This window comes from Grus americana, chromosome 8 (assembly GCF_028858705.1).
Source record: "Grus americana isolate bGruAme1 chromosome 8, bGruAme1.mat, whole genome shotgun sequence".
Classification (NCBI taxonomy): Eukaryota; Metazoa; Chordata; class Aves; order Gruiformes; family Gruidae; genus Grus; species Grus americana.
Window position 1 is genome coordinate 11,230,972 of NC_072859.1, and position 27,319 is coordinate 11,258,290.

A 27,319-nucleotide genomic window follows, 5' to 3' on the forward strand; every position below is an offset into this window, starting at 1 on the left:
TGCTCCTGCATTTTTGAGTTCACAACCTGTCCCGCAAACTGACTGGAATGACTGATGTGTACAGGAAATGCTACAATTATTTATCTTCACCTGTACAGCTTGAAGTATGTTCTCAATTTATTTTTCATTCTCAACTATTTACTTGGAAGGCAAAAGTTTTTGTGTAAGGTATCCTATAATTGCCTTTCACAAGATCTGCAAATCCAATGATCTCTCCAGCCATTGTTTTGCACTTGTCTTGATCACAGCTGTGTTTCTGCACACGGACTTTTACCAGAAATACCAACAGGAACAGAAGAGTTAAAATGATGTCACTTCTGCCATCATTACTCATTGACCCTAATAGATTATGAATTAAATAATATGCACAGTAATTCCCACACGAGCAATATTCTACTGCTAATGAGAAATCTTCTACAGTATCAGCAGTAGATGAGAGCCACTTCGTACACCCCAAAATACACTTCCTGCGATCGGGCGAGCACAGTAGGGGAAATTAATGAGGCACCTATCATTGTCTCCGTGCTGATCCTACGGACAGCATCCAAAGTGTCTTAGCTAAAAAGCCACGCAGGCTACACATTCGGCAAAAGAAATGCATCCTGAAAGGGAAAAGATAAGGAATGGAAGGAGAGAGGGGAAGTATTCATGGCAGAGATAAATGATTCAAAGCACAGGTAAAATTGAGGGATCGAGCAGTGATGTAGCACAACTTAGAACTGAATTTAAAATGGGGCCAAAAGGAACAAGAGGAGAAGTTGCATGCTCTCTCATCATCATCCAGCTAAGTAACTGATGGATGTGGAGATCAAGGTGTGGGCTCTCTGCAAAGTTATACCTGAGTTTTGGGTTGAGAGTGAAAATACACAAGACCGATGGAGAAAGAGAAGAAAACCATGCAGAATATGCATAAAGGATTCCAGGAACAAAAGAGAGGACAAGGTGGTTTTTCTGATGTATTAGTATTAGTTTAGCAGACACTAAAAGGAAATTAAAATCTCTACATTCTCAAATGTTAAATCCTCCTATTCTGTATGCAAAGAAACAAAGAAAGGAATCCTGTAGCAGAGAAAAGGGAACTTATTCATAAATATCTACAAGCAAACTGTTAGAACGCTATACAATTGTGCCATTTATTAAACCTAAAATCATTTATTCACAAAAAAAAAAGACACAGGTTCTTGGAGCAAAAGCTCAAGAACTTCTCTGATGCAATTAATTTCCTAACTCATTCAAAATAAAATGTAAGCCATAACCAGTAGTAATGAAACTATGTGCTTGCTTTCAATAAAAATTATATATAAAACTCAAAGTTTAAGTCATGGGCAACACATTACACCATTGTGCCTTTTTTGGCTTGACTTTCAGTTTAAATTTAATGGGAGTTAGCCATAGATTTTTAATCACCATTTGCAGTATATACTTTTGACAACTAGAATGAGCAGTGTACAGCTATTTATAACATCTGCATAAAAGATAAAGTAAGTATGTCCGGTGAGATGATGTACGCAGCATCAAATAGTAAGAACCAAATGTGGATCTCTGTCTATGATCACTGTAGCATAGTGAACAAAACAAAATCAAATACATGTTCTCAGTTCATTCACTTTTCAATTCATTCACTAATTAACACAGGTGAGGTGGAGGAAAACAGGTGACAACGATTTACCAGTGTGCTTTAACAGTGCTTTGATTTTCCTATTTCCATAATTTGAAGATATAGATTTCCTACTTTAATGAGTTTTATTTAGCTAGTTAACAGAAAAGACACTCCATTCCCTTCAACTCTGCTGTACAGTAGGAACTCTGAGGCAAGCTATGGAATAGAGTCACATTTTTTTATTCTAGGTATCTTGATCAGCAGCAGCGGTGGAAGTTATCACTTTTGCACTAGTAATTTCTAGCTCTTACTAGGATCAGATAGTGCTTGAAGTGGTTTATGTATGTATAGTACAAATGATACAGGTTGAGAAACTATGGTCTCTGAAGTACAGTATGCTCAATCAATGAAACAGATACTTTGTGTTTCACTTCAATCAAAGCTTTCTGTACAGGAATTGTCATTGAAACTGCTTATAACGTACTTGGGGATATTAGGTGTATGGTCTGTCATGATCCTCTACACAAGAAGAAAATATATGTATTTTTATATATATATATTTTTATATGTACATATAGATAGATAGATATATTCACCAGACAAGTGAAAGGCATATTTATGGCTAGACAAAAACTAAAATGCTTGTCACATCTTAAATATCCACTGTAAAAAAGCCATATAAAAAGGAGCTACAGCAGCGGTTTTCTCACTACTTCTCTTTATCAGTCTAAATTTCAAAACAAAAAATAAAACTGAGAAAGAACACAACTGAACAGTTTTCTTTAAAAAAAAAAGCGGTAATATACGTCTACACTATCGAAAATGCCTGAAGTGAGTAGTAACTGGTACATACACCACAGAGCCAGTGAGTTGTTCACACCAACAGCTTGCCAGTAAACAGCCACCTGCTTTCTTGAATGAGCTGCCAGTATTTCTGTCCTTTTCCCCACAATAGCTCTGCCCCTCCTCCTCCTCGTCCGTGCTCTTTTACTCTCCCACGATGTCTCACTGCTTTTGGTTCTCCCACCAATCCCCTCAAACTCAGCTCCCAGCTACACAGGAAGCCGCGAGCGCGGCGGCTGATTTTAAAGATGCCGCAGTACAGCCTGAGCAGTCAGCTGGCCAGCCCGAGCACGTCGGGTTTGTTCCCCTCAGCAGTCTATCGCAGCTTCCAAGAACCTCTCCTTCCTCTGCCCGACTGCCAATTTTTATGAAATTTGTAGGAATTTTGCACTTTTGAGAGCACTGTTTTACATTTGAGAATAAGGCCAAGGGTCAAAAAGCATGTCTGGGAGGGGGGCACAGGAGGGTATTAACAGACAAACAACAAACGTCCCATAACTTTTTCTTTTTTTCCTTCATTTCCCCCCTGCTTTGGATACTCAGCTGAAATACATACCTACCTATGCTACAAATTCATGTACTCCCACACTTTATCGATTAAGCTTATCCATCTCATACAAGCAACTACGTGTCTTCTGAATGGTTCAACAGAAATAGTTAACGCAAGACGAGTTATTCGAAAATAATTATTTGCTGCCACTGATTATCTTCTTGCCACTGGATGGCAGCAACAGAACCTCACCTTTTTCTGTTATCCTCAAAATTTTATTTCCATTATTCATCTTCATTACCAATTTTAAACAATTCTGTACATATCTTAAGCACATTAAAGACTTTAATGCTTTAAAGCCAACGCTGAAAACCGTATTAGTTAAGTCATTAAAACAGCTTAAAGGACAGTGAGCTTAACCAGTTCAAAACCCAGACAACTTAATTAAATTCAACTATAAAAGATTAAATGAACCTAGTTTACTTCGGAGAAGTTGTGTTTATGAAGATCTTTACTTTGCCAGTGTGTTTTTCTGCAAAGCCTCTCTTCTTTCCTCTATACCCACACCATCTTGTACTCCACAGATAGTGGCTTCTTGCACCCGATAGATGCTTCTCATCTTTGAGTCTCCATCTGATGCCAATGTTGTTCTGAAACCAGCTCAGCTTGCACACTACCTGGGTGTATCTTTCATTAATTATGCAAATCAAGCTTCTAATTCAACCTTGCTGATTTGGACAATATGAGTTTTCCAAACTGAGTACAATTGATTTAATTAATTACCATTAATTGTTTTGAGAAACCTAAATATGTTAATTAATAAAAACATTTTATAAGAACAATTTAAATGACTGGCAGCATTACATGGAAGCCACACTACAACTGATACCAGAAAGGTAAGGGCTAATTAATTATAAATAATGGTCCTGATTCTTCTCTGAGAAAAATCAATTGCATATTCAGTTACTTCCATGCAATTAAAGTCTTAATTTCTTTGAACTCAAACAACATGTTTTCAGTACCGCTCGGTGCGTTTTTTATACCCTGGTGCACCATAACATTTTTTTTTATGATGCTTGCCATTTGAAGGTAACTATGTTATATCCTTATATTAACACAGATGGTGTTTACAATTATAATGGACAAAACTGGGAGCTGGAAGGTAGCTCTATCTTGAAAGAGATATCCCTAAAATTCTGTAAAGGTTGCATTTTGCTGTGATAATTTCCTGCTAGTGATTTCATACGTACTTGAACACAAAGGACGTGTTCTCATCCGCAGGTGCAAGTTTAGGGAGTACAATATGTTTTCCTTTTCTTTAAATCTTTCCTCACAATTATGCTAAGTATCATTTTCTATTAAATATTTTTAAATATACTATAACTGTAACACATACCTTTCAACGTCAAAAGGAAAGCAGAACTTTGGAACACTGTTCAGCACTTCCTGTAAGTACAAGTAAAAGAAATGAAGTTAGGATTCTGAAGGGGCTTTTATCTGTATTCGCTAGCAACTGCCCTACAGCTTGCTTTTAAAAAACTATCGAAAAATACTCGTAACAAATAATAAATTCAGGGAATATATGATTGCAAAAAATACAGCACACGTTCCTGGACTGAAATAATTGATTATTAAAAAGGAATTAAGTTTGTGCTTTGGCAGATTGCAAAGACAATGCCATAGAAGCCCCAGGAGGGAAAGGCCTGGCCTGAAGGGTATTAACACCCTTCACATCCCCGCTGGGATTCCCTTCAACAAGGCCATATGGATTTTACAAGAAGCACCACACCATATGGGTAAGCCACGTCTGCTGCTACTTGTACCACAGACTAGCCACAGGGACTTCTGACAGATCCTGGCTCAAAAATACAAATGTTGTTTCAATTAAAATGCAGGCAGAGAAAAGGGAATGAAGTTGGCAGCAGAATGAATTACAGAGAGGTATAACAACTCTATACATGTTCCATAGTCAAATGCTGAAAATGATGGAAATCGTCTGCTGGTCCAAAGGAGAAACTATACGATTAACCCTTTGGGTTTCACGAGCAAGCCTCGCTATTAGTAAAGGGAAAGGGGTGGAAATCCACCGGATCTACATTCGTACCATAATATGAAAGGATAACGTCACTCTGTCTTGCAGAATTTTATTTAAGAAGCTGTTTAGTAGCAAATAAAATGTGTTAATTAAAATATAAAAATGCTTTCAAGCTAGTCAACATTTTTCTTTTTTAAAAAAGGGAATTACCAAATCAGGTAGCAGCAAACATTAAACAATGACCTTATAAGATGCCAGAAACCCAGGTTTTATTTCCTTGTTCCCAACTGGGAAAACAAACCCTCAGTGAAATGCTTCAGCTAAGAAGAGACAGACAACATCAACGCAGTCGGTCAGCAAAGCTACAGAACTCCCTTTCCGTGGCAGACCTGCCGCTGTAAGCGCGAGTTATCATCCCACACGGCGTGTGTCTTCAGAACAACGCGTACTGATTGCAAATTTCCAGAGCTGCACATGGGGGTTTAAGAACTTGATCTAAGATGTTAGCGCTCTCCAGCCTGAACTCCCTGTTTACTGCACGTTGAACAGTCAGCTCCCATTAGGGGAAGTTATGTATTTAAATTCCTACACACCACAATGACTATTTACTTCAAACATTTGCCTGGCTCAGTGGCTGGTGCAAAAATGAAGAACCCGTGCAAGTTAATCGGCAAGGGACAAACAGTTCAGGAAAAAGAAGCCTCCGAATACAACATGCATATGCTAGTTGCAACACGACGGGCGCCCCAGTAAATCGTCACACAGTATGAAATTGAAAAGTCACTTTTTCTAGAATTCCTAAGTCGTACAAGAGAGTTCAAGAAATCTTTGGAACTTTTACTTTGTCAGGACAGATAAAGGAGGATATGAAAGCCATATACGGTGTTATGAGAAAGGTTATTAACGTTATTATGAACAATAGCCGTATACATAACATTCAAGAAACTGCTCAAGCGCCATCCTGACTGCTGTGAGTGGCCACTGTGGAAGCCTGAGGAACAAAATACAAATAGAGCAAATAAACATTTTCATTTCTGTAGGCAGGAAACAAGCATACATGACGCTGGTAGTAGTAATAATAAACTCTAACAAAAGAAAGCAAGCAGAACAGGCTCGTCAAAACTTTTAACTCAGAATTTTCCTAAACGTTTCCAGATAGGCTCTTACTTCAGGCTCATAAAGCTTGTTTTTCCCGTTCCAGAAAAATAGTATTTTATACTCTATTTAAATTCTCTTTCCAAATCTGCACCTAGTCTCACACTATAGGAAGTGATTTTCTCCTTACTACCAAGGATTTTAATTGCTGCCTGGTGAGCCTAGCACCAGCTCAGAATTGGGTACGGAAATGTATTCATTTATGTTCCCCGTTGTATTCTCTCAGAATAAATTATCACACAAGAAAAAGAAAACAAAAACAAAAAAACCAAAGGTATTAGCTCAATATTTTGACTAAGCAACCTGAAAATTATGGGTATGTTTTGCAGCGTTTTCCAGGCTGAGCTGCAGGACGGTGCTTCCCCCAGCTCCGCTCCGTCCCTCCCCCAGCCAGCACACGTGTGCACAACTTCTGCGGAGCAGCCTCCGCTCGCTTCCCAACTGGCAGGAGCATCCCTCAGGGGACAAGTCTTTAAACCTCCGCACTCTTTAAAATTCAACCAGCCAGCAGGTCTATAGACTGGTGTATAAACAGTATAGACAAAAAAAAAAAAAAAAAAAAAATCCCCTCTCAGCTTATGTCAGTGACAAAGCAGCTCAGCAGTTGACTGCTGCTCCCCTGACAGCGTAAGCCGGGTTTACACAGATCAATAGATGGAAGTCCTACCTAGCTTCCAGGGCTCAGTTTTCTCCCTTAATTACAGGTGCTATTCAGATTTTTAAAATGGAAGAAAACAAGATGCCCCCAAGAAGCTCCTAGACAAATTTAAAATGCAAATGACATTATATACACATTCACATACGCAGTCACTATTAGTGTACAATTACAGCTGGTACTTCCAGTAACCTCTCTATTGAATAAAATTTGAGCTTTGTCTCCAAATAGGTCATAATTTTCAAGGATCCATTACTCAGTCAGGACTTCCTCTTGAGTCAACATACACACTCTCAGAAGATGAATAACGTATTTATTGTCTTTTATTTTTATAGCTTCATAAAAGTATGTGTTTATTTCTGAAGGTGGTACAAGTCTTCAGAAAGCAAAATATCCTTGATTGACTTGTCCCATGATTATTTCCTCCTCTTTTTCTCACAGCATCAGTGCTTTCAGAAATGGTCACTGTGTCATAAAGGAAAGAAATTGTATGCAGAGGGAAAAGGATAATGATGTCGAAAAAAAAACCAAACCCACAAGTAAAAGAGTATCTATTTGATTTCAAACACCAAATAAACAATTAAACCCAATTGTGCATGCAACTGTAGATGTTAAGTTAAAGGATAACTATCTCATTCCTTGTACAAGCTCCATGAGAAAAAAGAAAATCATAAAATATCATGTGAACTACAGTGTGCCGTTTCAGTCTCAAAAAGTTTAAACAAAACTGGAAATGGTATTTAAGAAAATATTTCCTTTATGCCTATAGCACAGCAGCAGCAACTTGCACTCTCACAGGCTCATGGTCCAGTGGTTTTGTTAATTCACTTTCACCAACTGCTCTACACAACTAGAGCCTGGCCTGGCCATGCTCGCTGGCTCTACATTGAGATGATACGACAGAAGCCTAAAAAGAAAGAATTTAAAATAAGCAACAGTTCCTTGCTTATTTTGATACCCATACAGCTAATTCTGTGTATCATCATTTTATAAAGCAATGTAAAAGACGGTAGAAGATGCTTGTGCACTCATACGCACCAGTTTTCTGAAAAAAAGCTCTTGGTAACTCACAATTTTTCCCTTAAGTGAAATTGTTAGTCATTTTGGTTAGATTCAAGATATATGCCATATTCCTTACTAACAAGAAAACAGATTTTTTTTTTTTTTTAATAACATCACAGTCAGTTGATACAAGCGTATGAAACCTTCATGGCTGTTCAGCACCCATTGTAGAGCACAGTGATTTGGGAAGATACTCATTTCTTTTTCCACTTGAACAAGACACAATGTGATCTCACTACAGATGGAAAAAGGTATAGGAGCTGCTTCTACAGGAAAATTATATCAGATTTTATATATATTACAGAATCAGCTTAGTAATGTACCTCTACACAGATATGAGTGGTTTTTTCACTTTAACATGCATTTCAACAGGTTACCTTTTTCTATGTAGATGAGCCCTGATGACTTGCTGAATTGACAGAAATTAAGTTCATCACTTAATACTACTGAAATATTTAAGTATTGAAGCTTAACCTCATTAATTTCTAAGGTTAGAAGGACGTGGAAACTATTCACCCCAGCATTTTTTTTTTCTTATAGTAACATATTCTGCAGTTTGCATTTAAGTGGGGAGGGAAAAGAACCTGATTTTTCCAAGTGCATCCCTATGAAAGAATTGAAAACTTTCCCTGATAGGAAAATTTTAAGGTATCTAAAATGCTGAACCACTTCATAAATAGTAGTTTAGACACTGTTTTTTAAAAGAGAGTCCTGTTACCTTCCAATTATTTCCGTGCTTATCTGCAGCTTAAGACTGTTCCTCAAGCAAGCAGGCGGGTTCTCCCCCAGCTCCATTCTACACATGGAAAGAGCATCTCTGGGCAAGAAAGGGAACAGCCTGACACTGAGACACAGTCACACTGTGTCCCTTCCAGAGACACATCAGGATACCCACGAAAGAATTAGCCTAAATAAAACAGAGAGTAACCAAGATATTTAAGTTATTTAATTACACAATCCAGACTAGGTTAACAAAATCATTCATATGAACTACTTTAATAAAACAGTCTCCTTTTTTTTTTCCTCCCTTGACAAGAAAAGCTACTTGCTATTCTATTTTAGTATTTCATCTAATTATCCTTCAAAACTCTTATTTTCTTCCTGCTAGAACTTTTTCTCCCTACTAACCCCTCGTTAAATGTCTTCTCTGGAAACACCTGACTGCAGATCTCTCTTTTGGTTCTTCTTATCAGTTTTCCCTACTCCACTCTCCACCTCCAACTCCAATGTCCTTGCTTCTTCACTCTTAACACAACTTGCTCTCTGATCTTTCCTTGAAGAGGACTATTTCACCATTCTGTACCATAGTTTTCAGTCACCTGCACCAGTCCAAACATACAAACAAGAGATCCACTTGAGATTTAAGACTGTTGTGATGGGTATTTCTGACTCAAACCACTGACTTCAGTGGGAATATTTAAATGCTTGAAGTTAAGCACAGATTTAGGTTCATTCTTAAATCAAAGCCAGGCTGCTTAGCATCTTGCAGTGTTGAGCCCTTCATCATTATGGCTCAACGAAGGTGAAATTCTAACGCTGTCACATAAAACAGCTGATGAAAACGCAAGCTCTGTCCTTGCCGCTGACTCTTCCTTTTCCTTCCTCTGAAGCCACGCACACCCACAGCAGGGACTCACGCAAAGCCAGCAGCAGTAGTTATATTTCAAAGACTTAGCTCTTACCTCTGCTAAAAATCTCATCATAAAAATTGTAGCTACAATAAAGAAAAGCCCAACTGGTTTGATTAATAAACAATTTTAATCTTAGATTACGTTCACGGAAATCCAAAGGTCTAAAGTATGGAAGTCGTTATCAGGCCTCCGTAACTATTTTTAACCTCTATGTGCCTCTCTCCAAAGTACATAATACAGTGATTATCTAGTAGTTCTGTAAGGTTAAAAAAAAAAAAAATATTATCAGCTGCTTTCTGAACACTTAAAGCAAAGAAGAATACAGAAATTAAATACAAATGGTTTAGGGTGGAGATGCAAAGCTCTTAATAAATAAATTTTTAAAATGTACCTTAGGGTTACAGAACTTCATTGTTGCAAGAATGAAGCACTAAATTACATGGCTTTTTTTTTTACCTTTTTTAAATCTTTTTTAAAAGTCAGAAATCTCCAGTTTAAAATATTTTAGCTATTATTTCCATATTTGTTAAATAAAGTATATATATAATTTAGAATTTTCAAGAGTTCAAGGCTATTTGTGAAGAAGGGACTGGAAAGCAGAAGCATACAACTACGTGATTCTAACAAGCTCTCTGCAACACAAGCGACAGCTTTCTCCAACCTTTATGAATCATTTGAAACAAAAGAGTTTTCCAGACTCAGCAATAAGTCCCACTTTGTACACTGGAAACAAACACGATCAGTAGTTAACTTTCTGCGTTTTTGCCTTTGGATATTTCAAATTTTCCTCTCAGTTTAAAGGTAAAATATGAAGAATTCTCTGAAACTGTTTCAGGGAAATATATTAATATATAATAGCAATTACGAATTGGCTTACTAGTCATATGTATGAGGTAGTCCCACCAACGTCATGTGCACGTAGCACCATTTGCAGCATGACACCACAGTCATGATGTAAAATGGTGGGGGTAACACAACTGGGTAACACAGGAGTTTCAGTGCCGCGTGGGTGGCAAAACACAGACCCGTAGATGTGCCCTCTAAGCTCTACCTGTTGCAATACTTTCATTCCCAGAAGATAAAAAAGAAAATTTGTGCAGTTGCAGCTCCCTCAAAACAGACCTGCTCTTTTCATGTCACAATTTTCAGAGTAACTTATGGGTAGTGCTGTGTTTTCTGACACCTAATTCTATCCTGATACAGCTGACACATAGGAGTTCAAACATCCCTGACAAACATGTAAAAGGGAAGGTGATTCTGGACCATGTGGCAGAAGTTGTCACTAAGGGATTCAAGAAAGATTAACACTCCACTAAGCTGAGCTATGTGCGCATTCCTACAATCGTAGATTGTTTTGACCCACAGAACACAAATTCTGCTCCACTGCTGAGAGCAATTTTTAATCTTCATTTAGCTGGCTCACATGCAAACTACAACTGGAGAGGCCCTGCAGCCTATGACTGACATTGAGAAGAATCACATTGCTCATAACATTTAAACACCAAGACTTTTAGAATAAGGCTTGCTCTCTAAGTGTGACGTTTTCATCTTTCTAAAGCTTACTCAGAGAAATATTTGTTGTCTAAAATGAATGAGGAGCTGAATACCTGCAAATGAGGAGGAGATTGCTTACAGAATTCCAATTAGAGTTAATTTCTCTTGTTCCTGCTCCCTCTCTCTTCTTTACTTGGCCACCTCCCAGTTACATGGTTCAGGGGAGGATGGAAGGACGAAAAGGTTGGTTCACCTACCTGCTCCTGCCAGACAGGCAGCTGAAGATTTTTGGTAGCTTAGTCTAGCTGCTCTGTGCTCTACAGACCCATAAGAGCACAGTTAAAACATGAAGACAGACAAGGTAGCAGGACAGAAAGACTCTAGACAACGGGGTAACAAGAAGATCTTGAGATCTTGGAGAAACAAAATTGCATAAACAAGTAGGTATCATAGGGGTGGCAGCAGAGACCTGAAGGTCAGCTGTATCTGCTGCTGAACTTATAGATGATTATTGCAATATCACTTAGAACAGTGCGTTAAATACCGACAAAAAATAAACAAAAGAAAATTAATGACTAGAACAGTGAGATGATCAGGGTGCAGCACAGTCCGACTGGGGGCACACTACAGGACGCTCTTGCACTGTACAGCAGACTAAGGCTGGAATCCCAGGCAGGCCACATAAGCTTTAGAGCATCTTTCAAAGGCACCTTACAAGGAGAAAAGAACAAATGTAATAAGTAACCCTGAGTTCTTTAAAAGGCATTGTTAATCTCACTATCCTGCAAGACTAACCAACTACAGAGTAGGTTTAAAATTTCCAATATTTTTACTAAGTTATAAAATGTTGAAGTCTCTATTTGTCTAATTGTACCTGAATCTCATCATGTAACCAGTTAAAGATAAAGCATATTTCAGCCACAGTTGTGTCCAGTGTAGCATACAGGGACCCAAAGTTCACTTTAAAACAACAAGCTCAGTTACAAATAGCAGAATAGTTAAAACCATATGAAGTTCAGCACAGATTAATTTACCTGCTTAAAAAGCCCCTCAACCGTCCTGGAACTCATAAGAAAAACATAAAAATTGACAGTGCTCTTCTTCCCAAAGAAAGTTCCCCTTAGACTAAGCGTAGATTGAAATGTTACCATCTACCCCTAGTTCTGGCAAGGCAAACAGAAAAAAACAAGAGAAATAATACTTCACCATACAGCTCTAGCAAGCATATAATATTTGTATCCCATGCACCAAGAAATAGTTTCCCCTTACTTCCCTGACTCATGTCAGGGAGACCAGTATTCCCTAGGCAATATCAGAGAGCTGGGAAAAACAGGAAATAAGCTCTTCTGTCTCCACTCTTGACATTACTATGTGGGCAATATTTAACTTTTAAGATAGTAGACTATTTATTATCTTGGAGAAAGATCATTGCATTTTGTACAAAGAAAAGACACCAGAGTATGACACACAATCTTCTCTCATCATGCAGTAGGGAAAAAGTGACTCTTTACTAATATACACTTGCGATGACAGCATCTCTAATATTAATCTGGGAAGTCAACAGACAAATCGTCTTAAACTAGAGATAAGGTAGATACCACTTTCAAAATCCAAATCTGTAAGTCTTTGCAGACCAGGTTAAAACCTACGTGTCATCCTGTACAGCTAAGAGGGCAGTGATATTTGTTTCGCTCGAGATGTCTTAAGATTTCCCACTGCTTACACCACCAGTTAAGATGCATCTTTGGCAGCAACACTGAGAACCTTCTGCGCATCCTGTTCAGAGGCTGTTTCTCCAGTGCTGAAAAAATAACCGTCATAAAATAAAGCACATATTAAAATTGGTTCTTATTTGTTTTACCTGTTAGTTTTTTCATTCCACCTTGGAATACTCTGACAGCTCAGGACAGAAATGAGGCTATTTGCAACATACCTAACTCTACCTACTCAATATATTGCTTTAAAGTGAAGTTTGCCATCTCAGAAATGTCTGCAAAACAGTATCAAGGAACATCACAAGTAGAGCGTAATTGACATTCAGGTCAAAAGGCTGCTATTGGTAAGATTTTCTTCTTGGTCATCAAGGAAAGAAATATTTAAAAGGAAAACTAACTATAAAAGAATACTACAAATAATAAATAGCTGCATTTCCATAAAAATAAAATATACTGCAATAAGTCAGAAAATTTCAAGCATGACAAACTCTACTCTTGACGACACTTGATACGTCAGACTCATTTCAACTCCAAGTATATTTTGTTCCAAATATACTCTCTTTTTTTTTTCTCCATAAATTCTAACATTTCACTGGAGACTTCAAACCACACATAGTACTAATTATAAAAGAAACAAACAAAAAAAAAGCAAGTGCTATTTTGATGGAAGTAGTCAAGGCACAAGACCCACAACACGCAGCAACCAGGAAACCAGAATGAAAGGTCAGAGACAAGAAAAGGAGAAGATATTTTTTGAGGCAGAAGGGAGAAACCAGCTAAAAGGATTTACTTTATAAATTAGATAATAGTTTCTATCTGCACATGGCACCATGTTGCCAGACATTTGGATGTACAACCAGCAAACATTTTTGACAACTACTGAAGTTCTTTCAAGTCTCCTCTTAGCATCATCAGTAAAAAGTCTGGATTTTTCCATAAAACAGATTTTTGTAGGCTGACAGGTAAAAAAACCAAACAAAAAAAATCCACCTTGTTTGAAATACCCCTTTACACTTTGACTCCCTCAGTTTTCTAGCCATTACGCTTTCACCCAGGCGTATTTCAGAAGCATAAGTAAGCAAGCAAACATTGTGATTAAAATAGTCAAATTGGGAACAGCAGCCTGAGCATGATATACAAAATTCTTCCTTTTTCTGACGTAAATCCTAAGTATAACTAAGTACTACATTGGTTACCTAAAAGACAAGTCCTAAAACAAAGAGTGTCTGTAAATATCAGGATGTCATTCCTTGCCTAGAAAACTTCTAGCGAACAATTGGTCTGCCCAGTAAATACCCCGCAGTGATGTACACGGAAAGGTCAGCACCAGATCTGCAGATGGCTTCTACGCAAGTTGGCCTGCTCAGGCCGGGGAGTGAAACTGTGTCTTATAATGCCAGGTGATGCTCTTCCAGAATCAGAACTTTCCACTGATTCTATGGTACAGCATATGCCATGTTGAAATCTTGATTCCCCTGGCAACCTAGAAACTTAAAAGTAGTTAATAGGTGAAGTATTATACAAGTTAACGAACAACTTGGGTACCATGCCAAGAGAAAATATCTGTAGAAGAGAGTGACCTATGCAGATAAATAAGGTGAGACAGTCCCAAAGCTGAACCCTTGACTGGGCTGGTCCACCTCTAAATGTGCAGTGCTAGGGGGGAGCGTGCCAGCTTGCATGGCTGCATCAGTAGTAGGGGAAGTTGGGGAACCACACTACGTGGTAAAGGGTAGTGAAACCAATTACATGTGTGAGCTGAGTTTCTTGAGCTAGAAGAATCTATAGCCGAAAGAAAAGGAACCGAGAAAGGACATCAGCTTTTAAGGAACCTGCTAGGATTATCATTTCATAATTACAATTATTTGTAATATTTTTATAAAGGAAACAGTTATTTCTTGTTTTACAGGCAGCATAGGTCAAATTCTGAGCCTTGCTATAACATAGCTCAACAAGAATCTCTTGTAGTAACAGTTTTTCAGTACTAAATTCAGATATTATCAACGGTGTTGAAAAATGGAAAAAAAAGAGATAAAACGACTGCAAGACCAAAGAAGGACAGGGAAGAAGCAAGCAAGCAAACTTTTAAAGCACTAACATATGCTTTGTGTTACCAGATGCAGAACAGGTAGCCATCACAAAAAATAAAAAGCAATGGACATACAATTAGATTTCCCAGGGAAATATGCAATGTACATTCACTTTGCCTATGGCTGAGCCTGTCCAGGCCTTCTGGGTCCCTGCTACGGCATCGTTGCTGGAGAATACTCTGCAACAATTTCAGGCTGGTGTTTCTGCATGTGAGCACCCGTAAGCCACTTCAGCACAAAGTCAATCAGCTTAGCTTAGACCTCTGATATAGCATAAACCAACTTTGACCAGCTAAGAGGAGAGGGAGGCAGGTTCCACCAGCAGGCCAGGCAGCAGAAGCAGCTACAGGCGGGAAGATTTTCAGCTGCTTCACTTTGATCCAGAAGAATGAAATTGCCCATGCTCGGGGAAGACACTCACAAATCCAACCCAAGTATTCACTGCACTTACTGAAAGTTAATAAAAATTCTATTCCTACAGCAGGATTTCTCTATAAATTGAAAGAGGTCTTTCCCTCTTCCTGACTTCAGGCTAAAATTCAAGAACTGATGCACTGAGTCTGCACTGGCCCAATATGTCTTCTCTAACAGCGGCCACTAGTACCTAGTGAAGGACAAAGGACAGAGATAAGTATGCACCATACCTTCAGAGACAGGTTATTTCTCAGCTGTGGACCTTTTGTTACTGATTGTACTTTTATTAATGACTGCAGACAAACTCAGCACCTCTGCTTAGGGAAGAAGCAAGTAAAGTGTGCCAGCCAAGTAGTTCACAATGCTTTGAAAACTTCTACAGAAGTGATGAGTACCAGAAATAATTATATTCTGATGGATTAGTGTATTTCCCTTCCTTATCACCTGCCTCGAGCTGCCTCACCTTCATTTATTCCTTGTCCAAGATCCCAAACCATGCAGTCTGGACCCCTCCAGCTGCTGCCTGCTAAGCACCCCCACCTTGTTCTTGCTGCAGGCAAAGTCCTCTGCCTCTCCAGCTCCTGATCTCAGTCTCATCAAGTCTCTTTCTTTGGCACCACAGCGCCGTGGTTCCTTGATTTCAACATGCTTGGATTATGACATTTGACCCCAGACCATTTCCTAGCATAAGTAACATGTAAGAGAAAGCTATTTTATTTAACAAAATATAAACAAATTATCTGAAGTGACACTTCAAACACCTGTAGCAGTAACAGTGAACCAGCATGCCTCAAATGCTCTCCCAGTTCTGCAGAAAACTATCATCCAGAAAGACAGAGCGAGAGCCAAGAGCCAAACACGGGGTTCAGGAATACTACATCCAGTACCAAATATAAAAAGAGGCTGAGCTAGTTAGATCATTCCCCAAAGAGCAGCAGCAGGCTTGAGACACAAGAGCAACGCTGAAAGTAAAACAGAGGCAACATATTGAACACTAAACTGGATGGAGGGTACTAAGCAACTAGTTGAGAAAGTACAAGGTAGCACGGAATAAGGAATTAGGTGACATTAGACTGGAATATTCTGAGGGCAGTTGAGGTCAATCAACAGCGACATCACACATGACAATTTGGCAGTCTTTCTGGAAGACGTTCCAAATGATTGTCATCACTGTTTCAGCCATCAGTTAATTTTTTCTTCTTTGGTTTGGCACCTCGCTGAAGGCTGTAGGAATAAGCCAAATCACTAACAGTTATTTTTGATAGGCTGATACAGAATAAACAGAGAAAAGAACATTTCTACAAAATGTAGTCCCCCAATATCACAGCTGTATGATTAAAAAAATGGCTAACATATGCATACAGTCTATTAAAATGCACATAATTTATTTGACTCAAAATGAAAACATATCTAACAAGTAATTCCATTCATCTGGCCCTTTTTCACCCAGCCTTAAGATATACAAATGCATGCCTTTTCACCAGAACACAGCAGCTGGGAATGAAAAGGAAAGCATTCAAATGATCATTTTCACATCATATTCCATCGTCTTTTCACCAGCTTCTCCCCAGTCTTTCTTTGAGTCCCATTCTGTTACAAGAGAGCTGCTTTTTAGATCAATTCATATTTCCATAATCCACACTGCTGTTTCTCCCTCTCCTCCCCAGGGTGGACTAACCCCTGCATCCAGAACTATGGCTTACAACTGTCATTAAGACCTACAACAATAACAAGATAACAAAAGAGCTGGTAGAGATGAGGCTAGCCAGGACCATATGCTGATCAAGTTCAACACTTTTCACTTAAAAGCTCTATAAAACAAAACTGCCACAACCCTGAAAACAAGCAGACTTGATGTTGCCACCTGTCCTCAAAATTTCAAGAAAGTGTCAAGTTTTCAGCATTGGGCTTTTATGATTTTAAAAATAAAAGTCTCAAAATAAAGATCTATTCTGGCTCTGTTGGGATTAATTAAAAAAAAAAATTGAGAACACATCTTGGAATATTTACATCCCAAATGATGTAAGGGTCTCGGTGATCCTGGGTGTTCCCAGCATGTCTAGGTGGGCAGTTATTTCACGGAATATTTATCAGGACAGACAGATCTTTTCTGTCCACACAGTGCAGTTAGCAGCTATGAACACACCCCTGAAAGTTTTTCTGCCGATCGACTATCAGCTGTGATTTGCATAGACAGACAGCATTGCTGCCTTACACGCACGGTGCTCTTCAATAAAAACAGTGTGTATCTCAAACACAAAGTGTCAGGAAGTCATAGGAAACCGTCTTAACCTGATAAAGCTTACTTGCAATGCACAAAGTTGCCATGGACTCAGCTGGGTTAATTGTCTTCCTCAAAGTTACACAGGCATTCAAGTTCCAAAATATCCTTAAACTAAACAGTAACGTGTAACTTTTAGACAAAAATACTTTTGAAAATTTGTAATCACATTAGATTATATACTAATCAAACTTACTAATACACAAGTAACAAAATCCCAATATCCTGTTTAAGATTTACTGATAAACACAAAAGCACCAAAGCAAGCACCTATCTAGTTAACATAAACATTTGAACCATGTATTTAATGCCTCATCAGAATAAAAGAACAAAGCCATCAAATGCAGAAAGCTGGTGAGACGCATCCCCTAACAGCATGCCTGCAGCCTTGAAAAGAGTGTAAACAGTCTCGTACCTCCCGGGTTCCTGCTGCTCTCTTAGGAGAGCACGGAGGAACACAAAATCCTCCCAACTGGCTTCCACACGTTATTTTGACCCAGACAACAGGCTTTAGCTTGCTTCTTCAGATTATTTTTTTCTTAAATAAAACTTGTGCTATTATTTATATCTTTAAAAAAAGAATATAATCTCTTTCATATTGACCTCATTTATATAATTGCTGCCACGATGCACGCAATTAAATATTCCACCCTGCAGGAAACTGAGCACTTGGGCTCCAATCAGACATCAATTTAAGCCAGGCTTACCTTTCAATAGTTAATACATACATTGATAGTAAAGTGTGAGATTAGCGCTTTGCTGAGGGATGACTAATGTATTAGAACTTCATAGGATTTATCCCTTAAGCAACTGATGTTTACACACATGCACCTGTATCTATGTATTTTTATATATACAAGTATTTGCACATGAATCTGATCCATTTGCATGTATAATATCAGGCTTTAGCAGCTGGGTCACTACAAGACAAGGAGTAACGTTTATTCACAATTCATTGCGACTTCTGCATAATGTGATACATGAAAAATAAAACCCAGATGTTATAAAATATGAGATGTCAATACAAAAGGTGTTACAGTAACATCATAGAAAACAGTAGAGATTCCTCACATGGGATGTCACATCCCTGCTGGTTACTCACCTGCAGGGTTTGGGAAAAGCCTAACAGGAAAAAGCAGATTTAGTCTGCTTGTCTGAGAAACCAGAGAGTGAAAGAAGATCGGACAACACAACTAACAACCCAATGCAGAGTCTCAATTCTTTATTAATCTTCATCAACATCTTCAGTCAACAGCCCCTGTCATATTTCATACCACTAGAGTGGCTTCCGGTAAGCCCATCTCCTGCCATATTAACTATTTGTATCATCTTTCTGGTGCGATGGTTTTGCACCCGCAGGGAAGTGGCAGACTAAAGAAAGAAATTATGGGATTGGAAGGGAGACGAGTAAAAACTGTCCAATGGATCGGTTTTTCTACACACCATATACCCTGGGACTCACTGCAGATGGAAACCACTTCGGGCCAATAAGCAGTCGGACTAAAAAGCAACTGAATTCTTACACAGCTAAAAATAAGATCCAAAATAGTTATAATTACTAACTTTGTAAGAAATGTTAGACTTCACATGCCTCAAAGGTTAAGACAACACAGAAAGCAGCACTGCCTCCGGCAGAGCCACTAACACCTTCAGGCGCTATCGGGACTGTCCTCTTGTCCTCGCTGGTGCCAAGGCCACTCCTTTCCCCGGAATGCTCCAACCCAGCGGAGTTCCTGGAAGCCTGAGTGTCTTTATCTCCAGAGTAGCTACAGTGCTCAGATTAGTCAGAACTTTTCCAATATTATCAAACTCATGTTTATAGCATCAATGTCAGTACAACAGTAAATTGTAAATCCACGATGTTTCAAATGGATTAGTTCTTTTGGCTTTTGGGGTACTTTTTAATAAAAATTTTCTTTAAAATGGTAGCGTGGTTCTTTGTACTTAGAATTCTACCCAGCATGAGTTCATTGTTTAATTGATAGTTTTGAGAGTCACTAAAAAGTTAATTACTTCCACCATCAAAAAAACCCAATAACCCCCTCACAACAAAAACAACTTTCTGAAATGCTCCTGGCAGAGAGGAGTATTCTTAATTTCCTGCCTTGAAGCATTACTTTTTTTCTTTCCCCATTCTGTGTTTTTCATTTTTCCTTCTTATTCTGGCATCTGAAGAATTACCAGATAGAAAATAAGCGGTTTCCCTGCAGTCTTGGCAGATAAGAAAATCAACAATGAATCTTGAAAATTCCTTTCTGGTACCAAAACTGCGCCTTAATATTTCCTTTACTTAATGGACTGCATGTGAGTAAGTGATTATGACAAATCACTAATCTTTTCTTTTTCCTGATCATCTGTATTTGCAAAACAAGATTTTGGAAAGTTGACATTTTGGGGGGGGGGGAAGAGCGCAAAAGAATACGGCCCAGCGGAAAAGCGAATGGCAGGCCAGAAGAATAAGAGAGGGGATTAGGGATGAGTAAGCATTGGGAAGTTCAGGCATATTGAGAGGACGAATGTGACAAAGAGGAGGAATGTATCAAAATGGCTCAGACAAGGTTTTTTTGCATTATGAAAGCAACAAAAACGTGACATGATAAACTGTAGAAAAATTCAGGAAGAGAGGAAAATATTTTGCCCGCTGTTATCACATCACTGTGCAAACAGACAGCCCTTAGATTTTAGGAAAGATGATTCTTTGGGATACATCCAAAAACGAACTCACACATTTTACATTTAAAATAGAAATGACTGGGAAAAAAGAGGGAGAATATTCCTTTCCTTTTTTTTTTCTTTTTTTTCTTTTTTTTTTAATTAATATTCTCCCCACAAACTTTCACTGAAATTAGCCTCGATAGTTTTAGCGAGATCTCATCTTAAAAAAAAAAAATCTGGTAGATATTCAAGTCTCCATTCCAAACGTAGTGAGTTCAACATGCACACACACATGCGCACAGAAGGCTTCTGCTGATTTCACCTGACTGCTTGGCTCAGGGGTTTGCTACCATAGCTGCTATATATTCTGTTCAAATCCAGTGGTTCTACTCAGAAATTTTCCCTTGCGAGGATGAGGATTAAAAGATACTGTTTTCCTTGAACACAGGTAGTTTACCTGAAACACTAGATTCCCTACACTGCTGAGAAACAATGTGCAAGACGTGGGGTTTTCAGAGCCCAAAGGCAGAGAGCTGCCTGAGGACTCTGGGTTTTATAGATGACTATTGCATCTTTGTATGATTCCCCTCCAGTCTTTAGTGGGCTTCATCTTCTAATCATTTTTCTACACCAGCTGTTCTTTGAATAACCTTCGACTTACTGAATAAGCTCCCATTTTTCTTCATACATAATTTCTCTTTTTTTTTCTTTTTTAAGATCAAGTCTTTCTTAGGGAAAAGAAAAAGAACAAGAACAAAACAAACTAGAAAAAAAGAATTTAAATGACAATGAAGATGATCATTCTGCAGCCAGGAAAATTATCTGGATGTCTAGCTAAGAACTTATAACAGCACACTTTGCTCATGTACCATATATCACTATCTTATAAGCTGCACGTGTTTCTGACTGATGCTATTCCCCAACCAGACATCCTACCTTCTATGTTTGTATATTTATTCCTTTCATCATGAATCATCTTATAGATGTCTTTATAGAATCCTGTATTATTGATTTAAAAAAAAAAAAAATCAACAATTTATCAAGATCTACCGTACAAAAATATTTCCAGATCATCCATTGTGGTGATATTACCAATGAAGAATATGTTTGACTCAGTATCAGTCTAAAAAGAGGAGCAAAGAGAGACACTGAGTCAGAGATATTTATTCTACTTACTAGGCTTTTTATGTATTTTTCCTCGTGAAAATAAAAATATCTCATCTAAAAGTTGCTGAAATAATAAAATTCAGTAGTTTCATTAAATTTTAATATTAGTAACTTTAATAAAACAGTCCGGGGAGAGGGGAAAAGACACAGCACACTAATTAATAGCTTTGCTGTCACTACAAACAGTGAAATAATCCATCAGTCCTGTATGTACAAACTTTCTTTTGAGGATTAATTATAGACAGAAACTAGGATTTTCACACTTTCAAAATCAGTAAGTTTAGATCATTGTCTCTTGTAAGGGTCTGAGGACTTTTTTTTTTCCGCAAGTAACTAACTAGAGTCTCTAAAATATTATTAAGTAAATATATAAAATTTTGCATTGTAAAGGATTAAAGGAACGGGACACGCATGGGTTCTGACATTAAAACAACGTACTTCAAATTTTCATTCTGGTGGTTTTTGTTAACACAATTTATAACATCAATGTTTGGCAAAGTTTTGTTGATAAATTTTCCACATTTTCAATCCTACAACAGATAAAATCCCAACACTTCCAACAGAAATAGCTCATAAAATACTCTGTATTAAAAATGTGATACAGAGAATTAGTATGAAACACAGCGCTCTACCACTACTATTGCATATTCCTGTCACAAACGCATTCTAATCACCAAGCCACCAGTTGGGTGAAGACTTCCTCACCGCCATCATTAGCATCTGCCTCTCTACAGCTGAATAGGAGAGCTTTTTTATTATTATTCTAACATAAAAAAAAAGTTCAATCTCATGTTTCCAACCTGGTCTCCAAAGTCCTCCGGGAACTTCCACAGTACCACCGGATCTGTAAATAATTGACAGACAGCATTAATCAGAGGCAAAGGAACAGAGTATTACAGTCAGAGTACATTAATATTAAAGAGAGGGTCAGCTTAGCGTCAAGCTTTGAGGCAAGTGCAAAAACGTATCTAAAAACTAAGGAAGATACTGGATTATTAAAAAGACATTCATATTTATGAAACTATATGTTTATTGTTTTTACACACAGTAGCAGGTTATAATGTACCAAACTATTATCATATTCAGCTCTTTCTTTTTAACCTCCGAGTTCTTCATTTTTCTAAGCACATGATCAATTTTCACATTTTAATTTAATGAAGAAATAAAGTGATACAAAACCTCTTTCTGTCCAAGGGAAGGAAAAAAAAAAAAAATGTAAAATGGTTAAGAAGGAGAAAACAAAGCTCTCTGTGAGGTAGAAAAGTGCAATTTTTGCAATTTTAAAGATAGGACCAATATAACCAGTACTCTCAAGAAAGAGTTTAGAAGAACTAGCACATTTGAATATTCAAAGCCACTTAAAAATCAGCATTTCAATAATATCTTAAAGCTTTCACTAAGCTATTATAAACTGTTAATTACCAAAATAATCAGTGTTACTTAGGCTATATACAAGCCTACAATTAACATTATTTTGAAGGCATCTAACACAACGACCTGAACCATAACCTTTCAACAAAAACCGAATTACGCTCTTCATCCCCCCGAAGCTTTTAATCTCCTGCGATACAAAACCCTCCCGAGGTGCTACTGTTAAACTATCGCAAACACCCACGAAGCTTCACAGGACTTCTATACAACAGATTAGCAGCTGCATTTGTCCACGTGCTAAAAGTGAAATTACCCGTCTTCCTGCAAGGGAGACGCAGGTCGGTGCCCAAGCCCGGGCTAGAGGGAGAGCTCGTGTCCTAGCCATCGTCAGGCAGATCCTCCCGCCACTGGCCACACGGCCAACGACAGCTCTGGGTGCCGGAGGGCAGCAAAGCCAATGGAGACACCCGCCGGTAAGCGCCAGGGACACTGCCGGGCGAGAATTGCAACCTCTTGGCTACTGCGGGAGCTGCTGGGATTCCTGTCTTCTCAGAAGCCAGGATCTGGGAAATGTACTCTGATTTCCACTGCAGTCTCTAATGCTGCACTGTCTCATAAATCAGAAATTTCCTTCTTACAGCTATGTTTTACATCGGAACCGGAGGGTTCTTCACTTTTGGCAAAGTATGGAGGTTCCCACTCTTCTTCATCCTCCACGTATGTTTGCTGCTGCAAATTGAAGCTTTAATGGAAGGGAAACACCTTTGTTGATATTTTCATTCCCAGTTGCTGATTTCAAATCCTACTATGCAGCACGCAGCTGCTGCGCCCGCTGTTGCCACTGGCACACTCAGGAGGAGCTGGAGGCTGAAGCCAGCACTCCTCCTTCAGCCTGGGCCAGCCGTTAAACCAACGGTGGAACATACATTTTGAACATGTTGCAAAATTTGACTTGTCAATCAACTCAACCTAATCTAGACCTAATTTTCATCTAATTCAAATCCAGTTGAGATTTTAGACAAAAACGTGGCCATTTGACTCTTGTTATTGGACAAGCACTTCTTTGCTCCTAAGAACATCCGGGGAGGATTCTGCAGCTATTATTTATGAAAATGTATGTGTTTTGCACAAGGAATCTTCCTCCATCTACCATGGGGTGCAAGAACTTTTGGAGGCAGACGTGAAACAAGAGGTAAGATGCTATGTTTGTAAAAACATGAGAGCCAATACAGTAACTTAAAACAGAGACCCTTTTTTTCCATCTATTTTGTGTCTATTTAAATCACACACACATCTGTGTAATGACCAGATAGAAGAGGAGCTTGAATATCTCAGTGCCTATACTGTAAGGAATCTCTTATTTTTATTCCAATTTAGTATTATGAAAAAAAAAATATAATTACATATCAACAGTCATCTCTGATAAATTCCAGGAGCAGCAAACATGGTAACAGATATCAAATACTCAATGTTAAGTAATGCATAAATTACTCGCTAAAAATGACTGGAAATTGTGCAGAATCCAAAAAATACCTTAAAAGAGCTTGCAAGTCTAAGGCCATACATCCACAAACATTTCAAGTATAAATTTCTCTGCAAACGAGCAATCCCACTGCACTCCCACCACCAGCTACTTGGTGATCCTGAACCATCAGCTCTCTCCTGCTGGTGCAGACTCTTCCATGGCTACACACTGACCCACGTGAGGGAACTGACCAAGATCAAACCGACAGTCTGGAATTTTTCAGGTCAGCATCAACTAGATCAGTTCCCCAAAACCCTTGGGTTTACACCAGAAAAAAAAGGAAGAAAAACCGGGGAATGGGGAGTTGTGGTGAGAAGAAAGTGGGACTGCTTCACCCGGCGGCAATCTGGCCTTAAGCATTTGCTACACCTCATGAAATACAAGCTGGTTACTAGCTGCGTCTCGTTCCATTTCTTATGACCTCTTTCTTGCTCAGAACTTCCCAAGTCTTGTTGTACCATTTATAGTTGTTTCTGTTGCAAAATTCAAGAGTTACTGTCTGCAAAGGGGTGCACGGACCGTCCTGCAGTAAGGCAGGCTGACGGAGCATCGCCAGGGAGTAGCGGACTTGGCAAGCTCACCTCTTCTGGCAATGAAATCGGGAAGATTATTTTGGCAGATGTGAAATGCAGTTACACGAGAAACATTTAGTATATTGAATGCTTTAGCAACACAGTAACAAAAATCACAGGGTTTTTTTGATACTTTGTAAAATGTTTAATAAGCAAACTTCTAATTGGGAAAGCAATGTAATTTCTTTCTTTCTTTCCCTGTTCTCAGTGGCAGTGTAACCACCAGGCTTCAAAAAAGGAAGCAGATCACGATAGTGAAATCTCCAAGCGTAATTTTAAAAGGTCACAATCAGAGGCAAAGTATAATCTACAATCAAGCAAAACTTGGCTCCAGGTAACTTGGGGGTTGGGGTCACAAAACGGGTACCATCTTCACATTGCAGTGACGTGCAAACAGAGCTGACCACTTCACTGGAGCACCCTTTACCTACTGGCAACGAGGTCAGCAGCTCCAATAACTTCTTTTGGTGCCCTGATATGCTAACAGATGTAAAACCTGCAACTACAATTTAGTGTCCTGCTTAGTTTGCTATCTTCTCATAGTACTTTGGTCTCATTTGAAATAATAAAAACAACTCTAAAGTAAACTCCAGTTCACTGAACTACAGGTATAACAGCATTTATTTTCATAGCATGAAAGGATGCTGATATCATGAGAGAATAATTAAATTCATGTGATCTAAACAGGCAGAATAATGCTCCCTCATGAAAACAAAAAAGAGCCAACATTTAAAAAAATATTCCTAACTCGATTCAAGAAAAACATTCAGCGCTACATTCACCAAAAATTACACGCCTCCAAGACTTGTCCAACTGCTTTGAGCTGGGTTTTGCAGTTGTTATTACTGGCTTTTAACCGGTTATTTTAGTAGGTACTTGCCGTACATTTATTAAGTAAGAAAATCTGATGTGACTTGTGCTTCAAAAAGAAAGGTTACTATACTCCTTCTACGCCTTCACTCTCTGAAACCCAACCCTAACACCTATAAAAAGCCTTGGGATTTTATGATAATTATCCAAGTCAGGGACTGGGCTTTTTTCAAAAGCTTATGTTTGTTTCTGCTTTTGGAGCTAGGCTCAGGCAGCATCTGACACATCTTTGTGGCAACTTCTCACAAGTGCTGCAAAGGAAGAAACAAAAGGGTACTGATTTAGAAATAAAAAGAGAAAGTATAATCCAATTCTGCAACTTTATGCACTTTATCTTCACATTTACAAAGACTGAATTTTCTTTTCCCTGAGGATTACTTTCCAGATACCCCATCTGATCTGGCAATGTTAGGTCAATTTTATGCTGATTTTATGGATGAGAGGATGAGAATCACTCAGAAATAGCTGTTGCTATAGCTGGCTGAGGAACCACTGAGCATCTCCTCGTTTTCTTTTTCTAACAGACTTTTTGGGACAAACGCTTTGCGCTAATTCCAAGTAAACATAATAGTAAGAGGAAATTGTTAAGTGCACACATAAAATAGTTTGCGTCTTGCACGTGTAAATAGATATATGCACATACAAGCATCACTTCTTCCTATACCTACTGAACCCAGGACAGACATTTCTTACAGAAGTACATGGGAAAACACGTCCCCCAGGTGTGAATTTCCCACCGCTGTGAGGCTCCAGCTCATGCACACATTGCTAGATACAACCTGTGACATTTGACTTATTTGACTACTTTTGCATCATTTGTGATCATGTAAGTCTGTCTATACATATTTTAAAAGAAAGCTTTTTATAATAAGATCCAGAAAGAACCAGTTAAGACCTTGAGGACCACAACTGGAAGCAGACGCAACTCTTAGTACAAGTCAGAAGAGACAAGCGTGGAAAGGTTTGTTGAGGGAGCAAAACTTAAAGAGTAGAATATACATGATACAAAGAGAAAAGTGAGCCACATGCAGTGCTTAAAAACAAAAGCACTCAAAATGTTGCAATCTAGAGCTGCTCTACAAGAAAAATGCAAGCAAGTATGATACATACTAAGAGAAGAGGAAAACATATGCATATCCTTAAGGTAATTACTCTCCAAAAATCTATTCCCGTAGAGGTAACTTCATAAAGCATTTATAGGTGGGGGGGGAGAGAGAAAGAGATTTAGGAAAGCCACTTCTAACACATTTTAACTTCTGTAACAAATCTAAGAAGATATAAAAGCACTATTTCTCAAGACAGTGTAGATTAAAAAATAAAATGAAAGCCGAGTGGTAACTTTCCCAAAAATTCAGTAGTTAAATATACTCTAAAAATACTCTTCATAATCATTAAGCTTGCAGATTATAAACGTCGCCCAAAAATACAACAGGATAAGCTAATTAGCACACATTCAATTTGGTAATGGAACAGAAATTACAAGCACATGCTGAGAAACATCATCTCAGGTAATTCTCTTGATAGCAACAGAGAATAATTTCAGACAGAAAAACACAGCTAAGGTAGAATGAAACGGATTAATTAAGTAGTCCAATATTCTGTCTGGAGAGGAGGAATCTTCATCCCTGTGGGTTTTACAGAGCAGGATAGACAAAAAGACTGCCAAGCAGAGTTGGTCATGTCTTGGGACAGAG

General features: G+C 38.4%; 1 protein-coding gene across 3 annotated transcripts in view; it reads right to left on the reverse strand.

Moving 5' to 3' along the window:
- The window catches only part of DENND1B (DENN domain containing 1B), a 164,766-nt gene that overhangs the window by 102,740 nt on the left and 34,707 nt on the right, over nt 1–27,319 (reverse strand). For all 3 annotated transcript variants that reach the window (XM_054833717.1, XM_054833718.1, XM_054833716.1), the window contains 2 exons: nt 22,088–22,131; nt 4,330–4,379 (listed from right to left, as the gene is read on the reverse strand). In XM_054833717.1, coding sequence (XP_054689692.1) covers nt 4,330–4,379; nt 22,088–22,131 — 94 coding nt within the window. The remainder of the gene's footprint in view (nt 1–4,329; nt 4,380–22,087; nt 22,132–27,319) is intronic.